The sequence below is a fragment of the Microtus oregoni genome, unplaced genomic scaffold (assembly GCF_018167655.1).
Source record: "Microtus oregoni isolate MIOR12 unplaced genomic scaffold, Mior012 000004F_ref0000308, whole genome shotgun sequence".
NCBI lineage: Eukaryota > Metazoa > Chordata > Mammalia > Rodentia > Cricetidae > Microtus > Microtus oregoni.
In genome coordinates this window covers 58,612,421-58,626,351 of record NW_024543063.1, presented here as the reverse complement: position 1 = coordinate 58,626,351, position 13,931 = coordinate 58,612,421, and the positions used below count along the sequence as shown (strand labels likewise).

The 13,931-nt window shown below is 42.1% G+C and overlaps 1 protein-coding gene across 2 annotated transcripts in view; it reads left to right on the top strand.

The window, feature by feature from the left end:
* Lpcat2 (lysophosphatidylcholine acyltransferase 2) overlaps window positions 1-5,768 on the top strand; it is a 59,984-nt gene extending 54,216 nt beyond the window's left edge. Inside the window, exons 13-15 of one of the 2 annotated variants that reach the window (XM_041650013.1) lie at window positions 713-848; window positions 3,793-3,968; window positions 4,867-5,768. In XM_041650013.1, coding sequence (XP_041505947.1) covers window positions 713-848; window positions 3,793-3,968; window positions 4,867-5,109 — 555 coding nt within the window. In that variant the 3' untranslated portion in view covers window positions 5,110-5,768. Of the gene's footprint in view, window positions 1-712; window positions 849-3,792 lie in introns of both variants that reach the window. The other variant, XM_041650014.1, reaches the window with a different exon arrangement.
* The last annotated feature ends 8,163 nt before the right edge of the window (window positions 5,769-13,931 follow it).

Genomic DNA, 13,931 nt, shown 5'->3' with positions numbered 1-13,931 from the left:
TAGGCACAACTCTTATCTCATTTGGCAGTAGTTAAACCTGTTTTCCTCAGTTACCCAACTAGAAAACTCTGGCTCTTTGGCTCCTTCCCATCACTACAAACCTTTTCTGCAGCCTGTGTCTGTGCTGTGTGTACAATCTGTCCTTCCTGTCCTGCTTGTCCACCCTAGCCTCACTTGGTCCTCTTGCTTGGGAAAGGCTCCTGCCCCCATACTGTCTTGCACACTATGTCTACTTCAGAGGCCTCCTTCAGAAGACATGTGATGAACCTCTTCCCTTTGCAGGTATTAGGTGGGGCCCTATACATCCACCATGGTCTGGATCTAGCTTCTCCATCAGTCTCTGGACTTAAGTCCCAGGGACTCACCTGCCATTCCTTTTATCATCTGGGAACTTCTCTTTACATTATGAGAACCAACTGTAATGACAGCCTTTGTGGACCTCCCTGGGTGAGAGTCATCAGGTCCCTCCAGGGCTCCCATGTCTTTTAGTACGTACTATTGGCATGGCCCCAGTTCCGGTTCTGCCTCTTTCCACTACCAAACTACTGTAGGCATTTAAGTCTTACAAGAGGAACAGAGACCATTCTCCCCCTGTCCCCTCTTGCATGTATATACATTAATATATGCATACGTGCATATATATCTTGTACAGTAACTATTTCCATTATTAAAGGCTTTACTTTGCTACTTCCGTGTGCTGTTTCCCTTGCAGCTCTTTGACGTTGACGAGGATGGCTACATAACAGAGCAGGAGTTCTGCACCATTCTGCAGGCTTCTCTTGGAGTGCCTGACCTTGATTTTTCCGGTCTCTTCCGGGAAATTGCCCACGGGGACTCTGTTTCCTATGGTGAGTAGGCAATCCCACCCCCCACTTATTTATGATGAGAGCATCCGGGCCTTGAATTGAGAGTCAGGTGAGTGGGTTTCCTTGGCTGACTATTGGTAACAGCAATGACGATGGTGGCTACAGCGTTGTTACGGTGGTGATAATAACAGCTAATTATTGAAGACTCGCACACCAGGTTCTCTTTTATATTTTGTGTTTATAAACTTGTTTAATCAGTGTCCTGGTTTTTATTTTATTTTTGTTTTCTCCACATCTGTGTTTGGCGAAGAACAAAAGATTTAAATAGCTTTCTGAAGACTGTCCACCTGAAGATTGTCAGAGCCAGGGTTCAAAAATTAAGAGCCTGGCGTTAGAGCCTGTACCATTGACGATACCTCAGTGCCTTTCCTATCTGCACTGAGTGTGGCTGCCCTGAGTGAGCTAGTCAAGCTGGGCTGTAACTGCAGGGGAGGGGTATGGCCCAAGGCACCACGACAGTAGTAGCTAAATGACTTATGAAGGTCTGTGTAGTAGTTTATATGGGCAGCCTTTGTCTTTGCCATCTTAGAGCAACCCCCATGAGGGAGTGGCCATGACAGAAGAAGGTCTGTGGTACTGTGGTGTAGATACAGAACCGTGTGCTGGCTTCTCCTTCATCCTGATGGCTCAGAACCGTACATCAAAACAATGGTGGTAGATCTCTTTCCCTCTATTCCCCAGTGTGGTCTTTCAGAAACGTGGAGGCCTAGGTGATTGTTTCCTGCTTAGCTTTGATGTGGTCCTGGATGCCAGGCCAGCTTATCTTCCCCAAGCTTTCGCCTCCGGCTGGAGGGACACTAACTACCTAATTACATTGCCCTGATGGTGTTCCCAGAGGTTCAGCTTATTCATGCTTACGGGATGGGGAACTCAGGTCAGATACTTCTCTTACTCTGTGTTTAGTTACTGGCCTTTTGTCTGCCCCATATTCTCTTTGAGATAATTACATATAGAGGGCTATGAATCTGTTGAGGTCATAAAAAAAAAACCTTCAAAAACTCATGTAAACTAAATTTTCTTTGGTCATTTGCTTCCATGATACTCTCTAAAAATACCAGTTTTTAAAGCTTATTTTTCTATGTATATGTTTATTTCTGTGCCTCTGTGAGTTTGCGTGCACCATGTGCATGCAGTGCCCAATTAGGCCAGAAGAGGGCATCGAATGCCCTGGAACTGGAGTTGTAGCCAATTGTGAGCTAGCATGTGGGGGTTGGGAACCACTGAGCCTTTTCTCCACCCCCAGAACTACCAAATTTTGACGAAGTGTTTCATTGAAAGATAATAATTTTTAACTATATTAAAATTATTTGTGATGGCCATACTTTGGTTAGCTTAATAATCTGTTAGATGCTAAATTGTTTGGTAATTTTTTTAAAGATTTATTTATTTTATGTATTGGAGTTGTTGTTGTTTGTGGACCATATGCATATCTGGGGCTCACAGAAGTCAGAACAGGGCAATGGATCTCCTGGTCCTAGAGTTATGGACGATTGTGAACTGCCATATGGAGTCAAATCTAGGCCCTCTGCAGGAACAAGTGCTCTTGACTGATGAGACGTGTCACCAGTCCCAGAAGATTTTTTTCTTTTTTTAATTAAAAATTTTAATATAATATATTCTGATCATAAACAATATATTTATTTGAAAATTTATATATACACATATATATGTAGATAGAGATAGAGATAATTTTTAGCATATTCACCTCTCATGGTCTCTTTCTTCAACTCCCTCCAGGCCCTCTCAGTGCATCTCCCTTCCAACATTGCTTCCTTTTTTTTTACGACTAACCACTGAGCCCAATTAGCACTGCACAAACGCACATGGGTGTGAGACCGTCCCCTGGGCCATGGGCTGTCTGGTGATCTACCAGTGGCTAGAGTTTAGTTTTGTTTTTCAGTTCAACTGTAGTAATAAGGGCGGCGGGGCTGCGTCCCCAGCACCCCAGCTGCCTGCTCGGCTAGCTTATGCCCCGAAATAATTACACGGACACTGTATTCTTTTAAACACTGCTTGGCCCATTCTCTTCTAGGCTAATTCTCACATATTAATTTAGCCCATTTCTAATCATCTGTGTGTAGCACCCCAAGGTGCGCTTACCGGGGAGATTCTAGCCTATGTCCATCCTGGGTCGGAGCTTCATAGCATGCGTCTGCCCAGGAGCCAGGAGCATGGCATCTCTCTGAGGCGTCTGCTCCCGAGAGGAGAGCTGTCGAGTCTGAGCTCACTTTCTCTTCCTCCCAGCGTTCTGTTCTCTTTACTCCTCCCACCTATCTTCTAACCAATAAAATGGGCCAAGGCAGTTCCTTTATTAGCCAATGACCTTCCTCTATCATTCAACCTTTTTCTTTTCAGAATACACACCATCTTTCCCTTCCCCTATTACTATGTTCATCCCAAGTTTACAAAATATTTGAAGAATTTAAGTAGTTTTTAAACTAAGCGTTGACATTTCTTACTTTGGTCTGCGTGTTTGGGCATCCTATAAATGAGCTTTGTATCTGGCATTTTTCACTCAGCGCACATAGTCCTAATGCATCATCATTGGCCACTGGCTTGCACTGCGGTCATTGTGCTCCATGACTATGCCACAGTTTCATTTGTTGCTGCTGTTGAAAGACATCTGAACTCTTTTCTTTCTTCCCTGTTATGAATGATATTGGCAGGAACATTCTCATACCTGTCCCCAGGTGTAATTCACAGTTTCCATAGGTTGTGTACCTCAGAACAGAATTAGTGAGTCGCTAAAAATACGTGTCTATAACTTGACTATTGCAGAGTGGTTGTACAGTTTATGATGTCATCAGAAGCTTTTTGAGTCCAGTAACAGTATTCTGCAGTCATTGTATGGTTAAGATCTTTTGTTACGTTTCATCATGCCAAAAGAAGAACACCCTAATTTATTGATTTTTTTTCTTCCTTCTAGAGGAATTCAAAAGTTTTGCCCTAAAGCACCCAGAATATGCCAAGATCTTTACAACGTACTTAGACCTCCAGACATGCCATGTGTTTTCGTTGCCAGATGAAGTCCAGACAGCTCACTCTGGGGCTAGTAATAAAGTCAGCCCTGAGAAGCATGAAGAGGGCGTCTCAGACAAAAAGGTCGATTGAGTCGGTGTCCCCGTGAGGAAAGCTCTCCTCCTGCCTGTCGTTGGGAAGGTGTTTGTTGACAGCATTGGACATGTGCTTAGCAACTAATGATGTTCAAAACAGAAAGCTTTTTTACTAAAATGACATATTTTCTTCCTAAAATGCTTTTATTAAGCTGCATATATCAAGTAAGTTCTTTTTGTCTTACATTGTGCTCTTACTGGTTGCTTTAACTGGCAATAAATACTGTATATTTTTGTGAATTTTTCAGTTCAGTTTTCATAATAAACTCACTGGTCTTCCTCTGTATTGGCCAACATTGGTCAACACTGTGAGTTTAGCAAGTACAAATGATTTTCAGTTCTTCCACATATAATAATACTGTGTTTTCTCTAATTGCTTCCCTTTCTGAAAGTAAGGATAAGGAATCTGAAAAGCATGGCAGAATTTTGTATTTTTATCTTTGCAGGTTTATTTCCCCATTTAGATTTCAGTTTCCTCGGTCACTGGCCAGGAGCGGGGAGTCCTTAGCTAGATGTCGCCTTCTAAGAGTGCACACTCCCCTTGAGATGCATCTCTATTGCAAGTTTGTTTTTTTTTTCAAATGCCTCCTAAGGTCATCAGGTCTTTTTCTGCTATCCATAGTATAAAAGGGACCGTGTTTCAAAATGACCTCAGTGGCCACAGCTGAGTGGGAATTGCCTTATTGAAGGGAACAGTGATTGCCTAATGGGAAAATGAATTGTTTGCTACAGAGTTGAATTGAATTTGAGTTGGCTGGTTCTGAAGGTAGCACTTTCCCAACAGATAAATCAGATTTGTTCTATTTATATAATGGTCAAATTAGTATATTTTACCATCCAATTCAAGAGAGAGTTTTATTGTGTTTAATTTTCCTCTCAAACTTTAGAGTTTGTCAGAACTATCCACATGGAAAACAGATGCTTCCAATGTATCATCAACAGCCAAGGAATCCAAAAGCTTGGTTTGTCAATGCGTGACCACAGTCTACACCCAGGCAGAAATCCAACAGCAACGTAGCCCCTCTATGTTAAGTGAAAATTTCTCCAAATTCCATTTGTATGGGGACCGTGTCTGCATGCTCTTAATATCACTTACATTTGCGATTTCGAATGAAGGACCAATTTGTTAAAAGAATGTACAAAAATAATTGGTTACTGTTCTGCATTTAGTCTTTGATACCAAATGCTTTGCTCTGGCTAGGTTTCAGAATCTACTAGCCAGTCTGCCTTAAGTTAGAGTTTTCAAGTCCGTTTTGAGGCTCTGAAGTTTCTGGGATGCGTTGGAGACTACATTTAATCAAGGGCCGAGATTCTGAACTACTTTCACACACAAAGCAGGTGTTTTCTAAGTTAACGACTAAATACATACTTGGATATTTGAGCAGCAAAGTTTTATTCTTAAGTATATGTAATTATTTACTTTTCATGTGTATTAAAGCACTTTTAAGAGGCGTTAGAGGAGCTGAAGCAATTGCTTAAGTAATTAATTATGCTAAGTAATGTTTACGCTGATGTCTGCCAGACACAGTAGATGTATGTACTCAGGTAAGCCCAGGAAACCCACATGTTAATCCACTAATCACGGGAGAGTAACATTCGGAATTAGAGGCTTTCTGTGAGGCTCTCAGAAATGATCCCATCATTTCCTTGTTTTTATACGTCAACTTCTGTCAGTATGGTGTTTCTATTTTACGGTTTCATCAATGAACAAACAAATTTGCAATGTAAAACTTGGCAACTACAAGGTTCTGGTTTTATGATGTTTATCTCAAATATACTTTTTTACTTAAAAATACCACAATTTGAGTGTGAGTTTACATAATTATGGATGTAGTTCATCGTTTTCTTTCATTTATTTTATTATGCTCTACTGCAAAAAACCCAGACTTTACCCAAAGTTATAGTAGTATTGGTCTTTAGATACATTTATTTTTATTTTATGTTATGTGGGTGGTTTTGCCTGCTTGTGTGTCTGGGCATCATGTGTGTGCAGTGCCCACGGGGGCCAAAGAGGATCCTGTGGGCCTGGAGTTATGGATGGTGGTTAATCACCATGTAGGTGCTGGAAGCAAACCTGGATCTTCTAGAAGAGCAGCCAGTGCTCTCATTCACTCAGCCAGCTCTCTAGCGCCATGTGGTTATTCCTAAGGAGCTTGACCTGAATGGCTGAATGCTCCGTCATTTCTTACTAAGCAGCCCTGGACCTTCCTGCCCTGCCAATTTCTTCTAGAGGGGCTTTTCTCCTCTTAAGATTGAAGATTAGAAATTAATCTAGCAATCCACTATGGTCATATATACTAATTTGTAGAGGGAAAATGAGAAATGTTATTTCTTAAAACATTTAGTAAGCAAAGCACATTTCAATCAAAATAGTTCTACTGGGAGATTTTGATGTACCAAGTTGCTTAGAGACCGCGGTTGTTTGCATCACGTGTGGTTAGCTTTCCTCTTCCGGCTGTGATGATTAGTGGTGATAGCTCTAACTGGATATATATTTAACTTACATTTGCGGCTGGATGTGGGCGCACACTGCTGCTGGTTTTACTCTCTGCTCTGTTGTCCCTTTTGGGGACCCACCACCGAGCTCCCAGATAAATCACACACAGATTCTTATTCTTTCATATGAATGCCCAGCCTTAATTTGACTCGTTTCTTAATAGCTTTTCTTAACAATTATCCCGACTCCGGATTTCCTGAGAAACCGAAACACTGACTTCCACAATGGTTGCACAAGATGGCATTCCCACCAGCAATGGATGAGGGTACCCGTTCCTCCACAGCCTCTCCAGCAAAGGTTATCCTTGGTGTTTTTGACTTTAGCCATTCTGACAGGTGTAAGATGATATCTCAAAGTTGTTTTGATTTGCATTTCCCTGATTGCTAAGGAAGTTGAGCACGACTTTAAGTGTCTTTTGGCCATTTGAACTTCCTCTGCTGAGAATTCTCTGTTCAGTTCAGTGCCCCATTTTTTAATTGGGTTAATTAGCATTTTAAAGTCTAGTTTCTTGAGTTCTTTATATATTTTGGAGATCAGACCTTTGTCTGTTGTGGGGTTGGTGAAGATCTTCTCCCAATCAGTAGGTTGCCTTTGTGTCTTATTGACTATGTCCTTTGCTTTACAGAAGCTTCTCAGTTTAAGTAGGTCCCATTTATTCAATGTTGCCCTTAATGTCTGTGCTTCTGGGGTTATACATAGGAAGCGATCTCCTGTGCCCAGCTCCTGTAGGGTACTTCCCACTTTCTCTTCTATCAGGTTCAGTGTGTTCGGGCTGATATTGAGGTCTTTAATCCATTTGGACTTGAGTTTTGTGCACGGTGATAGATAAGGGTCTATTTTCATTCTTCTACAAGATGACATCCAGTTGTGCCAGCACCATTTGTTGAAGATGCTTTCTTTCTTCCATTTTATACTTTTAGCTCCTTTATCGAAAATCAGGTGTTCATAGGTTTGCCTGGACCCAGCAATACCACTCCTGGGAATATACCCAAGAGATGCTCTATCATATGACAAAAGCATTTGTTCAACTATGTTCATAGCAGTATTATTTGTAATAGCCAGAACCTGGAAACAACCTAGATGCCCTTCAATGGAAGAATGGATGAAGAAAGTATGGAATATATACACGCTAGAGTACTACGCTGCGGTAAAAAACAATGACTTCTCGAATTTTGCAGGCAAATGGATGGAAATAGAAAACACTATCCTGAGTGAGGTGTCCCAGACCCAAAAAGATGAACATGGGATGTACTCGCTCATAATTGGTTTCTAGCCATAAATTAGGGCCACGGAGTCTACAATAGGTGAACCTAAAGAAGCTAAGAAAGAAGGTGAACCCAAGGAAAAACATATAGTTATCCTCTTGGCTAAGAACCTTCATCTGGTGATGGATGGAGACAGAGACAGAGACCCACACTGGAGCACTGGACTGAGCTCCCAAGGTCCCAATGAGGAGCAGAAGGAGGGAGAACATGAGCAAAGAAGTCGGGACCACGAGGCGTGCACCCACCCACTGAGACAGTGGAGCTGATCTACTGGGAGCTCACCAAGGCCAGCTGGACTGTGACCGAAAAAGCATGGGATAAAACTGGACTCTCTGAACATGGCGAACAATGAGGGCTGATGAGACGCCAAGGACAATGGCACGGGGTTTTGATCCTACTTAATGTGCTGGCTTTGTGGAAGCCTAGCCAGTTTGGATGTTCACCTTCCTAGATATGGATGGAGGGGGGAAGACCTAGGACTTACCACAGGGCAGGGAACCTGGACTGCTCTGTGGACTGGAGAGGGAGGGGGAGAGGAGTGGGGGGAGGGGGAGAAGGGTGGGAGGAGGGGGAGAAGGGTGGGAGGAGGGGGAGGGAAATGGGAGGCTGGGAGGAGGTGGAAACTTGTTTTTTGTTTATGTTTTTTTTCTTCTTTTCTTAATAAAAAAAATTATTAAAAAAAAAAAAACAATTATCCCGACTACCTTTTTCCTCTGGGCTTTTTCCTTTTCTTGCTTCTGTAATCTTACTGACCCTCTTACTCTGACTAGGTAGCTAGGCCCTAGCATCCTGCTCTCTCCTAGTTCCCCTTGTTCTTGTGCTCCTCCTCCCAGATTTCTTCTTCTAATTATTTATTCTATTTATTTTCTCTACATTTTATTTATTTACTAATTCTATTTATTCTCTCTGTCTGCCAGCCCCACCTATCCTTTCTCCTGCCGTTCAGCTCTTTATTAGACCATCAGGTGTTTTAGACAGGCAAAGAATCATAGCTTCACAGAGTCAAACAAATGCAGCAGAAACAAAAGCAACACTTCTTTACGTGGTTAAACAAATGTTCCAGAGCATAAACAGATGTAACACACCTTAAAGTAATATGCTTCAACAGCACACCTTTAATTCCAGCACTTGGAAGACAGAGGTAGGTGGAGCTCTGAGTTCGAGGCCAGTCTGGTCTATAAAGCCAGTCTTAGGAGAGCCAGGGTTACACAGAGAAACTTTGTCTCAAACAAACAAACAAGCAAACAGAGAACCCCATATTAATTTATTTGGGGGTGGGGGTATAGGCATGCTGTGACCATCCTGTGTGGATGCCGGAGGATAACTTACTGTACTCGGTTCTCTATTTCCACCATATGAGTTCTGGGAAGTGAACCCAGGTCATCAGACTTGGCAACAAGTGTCTTTCTTCAGTGAACATCTCACCCGCCCACCTCTGCCACCAGAGTTCAGTGCAGAGTGACTGACTCCCTTCGGAAGGCATGGGTTCTGCGCTCTGCATGAGGTACAGCGGTAAAGCTGCCTGATTCACAGGCTCAGAAGCTCTTCCCATCATATCATTCCAAACACAGGGTGTTTAATTGGAGGCAATGTGTTTTTCTCAAACAGAGGGACATGCCCTGTATGGAACAGACAGGCTTTTTGCTATGAAAGCCTTTGGATGTTTTGTCTTTATATGGTAATTATCAAAGAAGATAAGATACTTATAGAAAGCCCTTTGCTAGGAAAGCAAACATATTTATGATGTGTTAATCTCTACCCTCCCTATACTTGGATGAACTTTCTGAGCTTTTTTGGTCTTGTTGGTTAAATCGTTGTTATGTCTTAGGAGTCAAATGCCTTCCATAGGTTTCTGTATTTGAACATTTGGCCACCATTTGAGAGGTGACGCAAATTTGAGGAGATGGAACCTTGATGAGGAGATAGATCTCCAGAGAGAGACCTTGAGATTTAGAGCCGGATCCAGTTTCTTGTCCTCTCTGCTTCTTAATCCTAAGCAGCTCATTTGAACACTCAGTGGAGCATGAGTATTCTATCACTAGTTCCAGTGAACAAACACCAGAACTCAGTAAGTTGTTACGTATGCAATTAAGTCAGAATTTACCCAATTCCAACAGCCGTGCTTTTACCCACGAGCTACAGCTCCATACTGCCTGCTATACAGAATTTACAGAGTTAGATCTGTCCTGTGTTTTCTCACTTGTAGGTTCCAGGTATCACATTGTGACTTCGTTCTTAAATGGAAAAAAAAAGATAGATGTGATTAAGAATGGTTGTGGGACCCAGATTGGAGATATGACTGAGCATTTTGGGGGTTCCTGGCTCTGACATGGAGGTTCTAAATACCTGTAACCCCAGTTTGGGGGATCTGATGCCCTCTTCTGGCCTCTTTGAGCACCAGCAATATACATTCAGACAAACCCTCATAGACACAAAAGAAAAATAAATTTAAAATGAAGAGAGAGAGAGAAAAGAAATGGTCTGAACAGCGAGCCATGATTGAGATGAAGTAAGGCAGAGGAACTGCAGGCTGGGGAGGGCAACACCTCTGTCCTTTGAACATGTCCTTTGTTATGGTCCCACCCTCCTGTGTGAATTCTGTAAACGAGAGGTGAGGTGAGCTTCAGGATGCTACAGAAGCATGCCCCTGGGGTTAGTGCTGGAGCCTGGGGGTCTCCACTTCTCACCCTCTGCCATGGTGCCATTGCAGTCACAGAAGAGCCCAGAGGTGGAGCTGAGGGTCAAGGCATCCATTCCAGCTGTTGGGGATAGTATTCGCCCTGCTGGTGCTCCTCCCATCCTGTGAATGTGCCTGCCGTGCAGGAAGCATGGCAATCATTTCATCGCATGAGCTAGATATCACTTCTCCAGTTAAAGCTTAGCAAAGGCCACAGTTCCAATACAGGTAAAGGAAAACATTGAGCCTGGTGCATAGCATCCTCACGGCCTGACTCCTCGCTGCATGCTAGATCTCAGCTGTCCTCAGTCTGCTTTCTCCACCAAATCCCCGACCCAATTTCTTGCCTTCCTGCAAGCTGGCTAAAGCCCCTTCCAGTCTCGGAGTGGCTCTGCAGCTTTCTTGGATGGACTCTTCGCCTGATCTATCTTCCATGACTTTCTGTTTTTCGGGTTTTAAAAACAACTCCACCCAGTGCAGCTCACATTTCGTACAATGCTTGTTTTTGTTTATTCACGGGGTTGGGTAACCATCACCATGATGTAATGTTATCACACTGTCGTATGCGTTCAGATTTTAAATCAAATGTCATATCGTCTTTGGGGATTGCCCGTCGTCAGTTAGATAAAGCTATGGACACTCTCAGTCCCGCTACCTTTCTTCTTGTTACACCTACCTGAAGTTAGTTATTCGTGCGCATCCTTGCCGTCCGCCATTTCTAGTGTTTAGGTTTCCCTGACGCGTGATGTTTGCTGGAGACATAATGGTAACATTATCTTTCGTTTATTGTTCCTCACATGGTATAAGAGAAAATCTTTACAGCAAACTTAAAAATTTAGACTTATTATCTCTAAAGCTCACCTAAAAGTCAAGGCCAGAGAGTTACTTCTTGTTGAGAGTTACGTAACTGTGAGCACTGGGTAGGAATTCAAACCCAAGGCTGCCTGGCTCACCATGAGAGGTCTTCTGATTTAGCTAATGTAATCTGGACCCATAAAATAACCAAGGAACTACATGGTCAGGCCAAGGCTTCCAGAAACATGGAAACTAGATAATCTGAGAACCCCTCAGCCACAAAACCTCTAGAATGCTAACCATCACAAGCATGAATGCAGACACAGATGAGGGTATAGTGTTCGAAGGGCGGTCCTCAGTGACAAAACAGAAAAGAGCCACGACTCAGGCCACTGGAGGGGATGAAGACTGCAGCTTTCCTATGGACACATGCCAGGCTTACTAAGGAAGAGGGTCTAGAAGCAAAAGGTAAGGCTTTGGTTTACGGTGGTGGGGAATCAGAACAGGCATCTCAGCAGAGAAGAATGTGTTTGCTAAATTCTCGGTATAAGAGTGACTTGAAAAAGAAAGTTCATCTTCTGCCTAAGGAATACAATGAGGAGAGTTTTTCTCATCTTGGGTACTAGAATGCAGAGTGACAGCTGATATTTTTTATTTTCCATTTCCATTCTTTTAACTGTATGGGGACTTACTTCTTAGTCTGATATATGTCCTGGTGCATGCCCCATGTGCACTTATGAAGATAATATACATCTGAAATGAGTCTTTTATAGTCCATATGTGTCTTGGGTTATGTATCCTGCCTTACACGGTTTTTTCTCCCCTCACCCTGTATGTGTGGATGTGTGTTTATGTATAATGTACTTGATGCAGCTTGATTTCAAACAGTAATAGGCCTTTAACACAGGACGCTCACGATATCTATTCTTTGACATATTCCACCCCATGATGGGTGCTGACGTCAAGTATCGTATGTGTGTGTCTTAAATCCCTCAAGGAACAGATTTACCATTTTTATTCTAAACAGTAAATTGTATGTAAGAGAGAGAATCTGAAAGGGGAAGAAAAGCTCCTTTATATTTATTTCCATATCTAGTTCCTATTTCTGGCTTGTTTCCTTCCTTTCCCTCCCTCCCCCTGTATCTCTCTGCCTTTTCATTACTTCAGAATGTTATTGAACAACACAGCTTTATGAAAATGATTCTTACAGCTTCCTTTGTTTTGATTAGGCTTCTGTCTTCATTTTTGAAGAATATGTTTTTCCTGGATAAATAATCCTAGGTTATACCTGCCCCCCTCCACATACACAAGCATGTGTGCTTTCAGAATTTAGAGATCCCACTGTTACCCTTCCTCCTGTTTCTGATTAACAATTAACAGCAATTTTCTTCATAGTTTTATCCTATGTAATGAATTCTCTTGTTTTCATTTTATTCTTATTATTTGTGTGTGGGTATTTTGCCTGCATATATGTCTATATGCCGAGTATGTGTAGTGTCTGTAGAGGCCAGAAGGGGCCTGGGTCCCCTGGATCTGGAGTTACAGATGGTTGTGAGTTGTCCAGTGAGTGCTGGGAATTGAACCTGGACCCTCAGGAAATGTGGCCAGGACTCATAACCATTATATACCCATTATAGAGGCATCTCTATACTATATTCTTATCATCAGGCTACTTGCAACATTTTTCTCTTATTTCTGGTCTTAGAGAATTTTAGTATCGTTTACCTAAATGTGATCTTTCTTTTTGTATGTGTCTAGGGAGTCTGTTTTTTATTACTTCTTTTATTTTTGAGATTATGATATAATTATAGTTTCTCTCTTCCCTCCAAACTCTCCCAGTCATTTCTCGTCTTTCAAATTCATACTCTTTTTTTTCCTTATTCTTTTTTCATTGTCATTGCACACGTGTGTGTATATGTGTGTATGTGTGTGTGTGTGTTCCTAAAGACATGACTATAGTTTTGTTTCAGTGACTGACCACGTGGTATTGGATGGCAGAGCAGTGTACTCTTCCCTAGGAAAACTGCTTCTCCCACTCTCAGCCTTCCTTAGTCTCCTGTGGTTCTTTGTGTAGGACTGAAGCCTCCTGGGCTTTCCCTGTCCACTCCAGCATGGCTATTGTTGTTCCTGTTTGGCTCATGTTTAAGCAGTCATGGTGGTGGTGGTATTTCTTTTGTTGAACCTTTTCCAATGTTTAAGCTTGCTATTCCCATCATGTTTGTAAAATGAATGGCTGCGGAAAGTTCTCCAGAAATTTGGGAATTGATAAAAGAAATCATGAAACATTGTGGGAAAGGGAAAGATATGGTAAACGAAGAGAGTAGTTTCAGTACCCTTGAGTTTTCTAAATTATGTTTGATAACTAAATCAGAAATGACCTTGTATGATTAGCTCTAAATGTATCTAGGAGCAGTATTGAAGATGGCATTATAAATGTGTAAGGGTAAAGGGACCCCAAAGTAACACCTGTGTACCTAAACTAGTAGGTGACACTCAGACACAAAGGGATTGTACCTACCCAGAGCAACCACTCAAAAACCTGTAAAAGATACTCTAAAAACACTACTAGTAAATTGAGATGGAATTAGAAAAATGTTCAGAAAGTCAGGGAAGAGAAAAGCCAAAAGCAGCAAATAACCAAACCAAAACAAAAGACAGATGAAAGCCTCAACGTCTTAACAACTGAATGGAGTGTGAAAACTTTTAATGGACTATTTA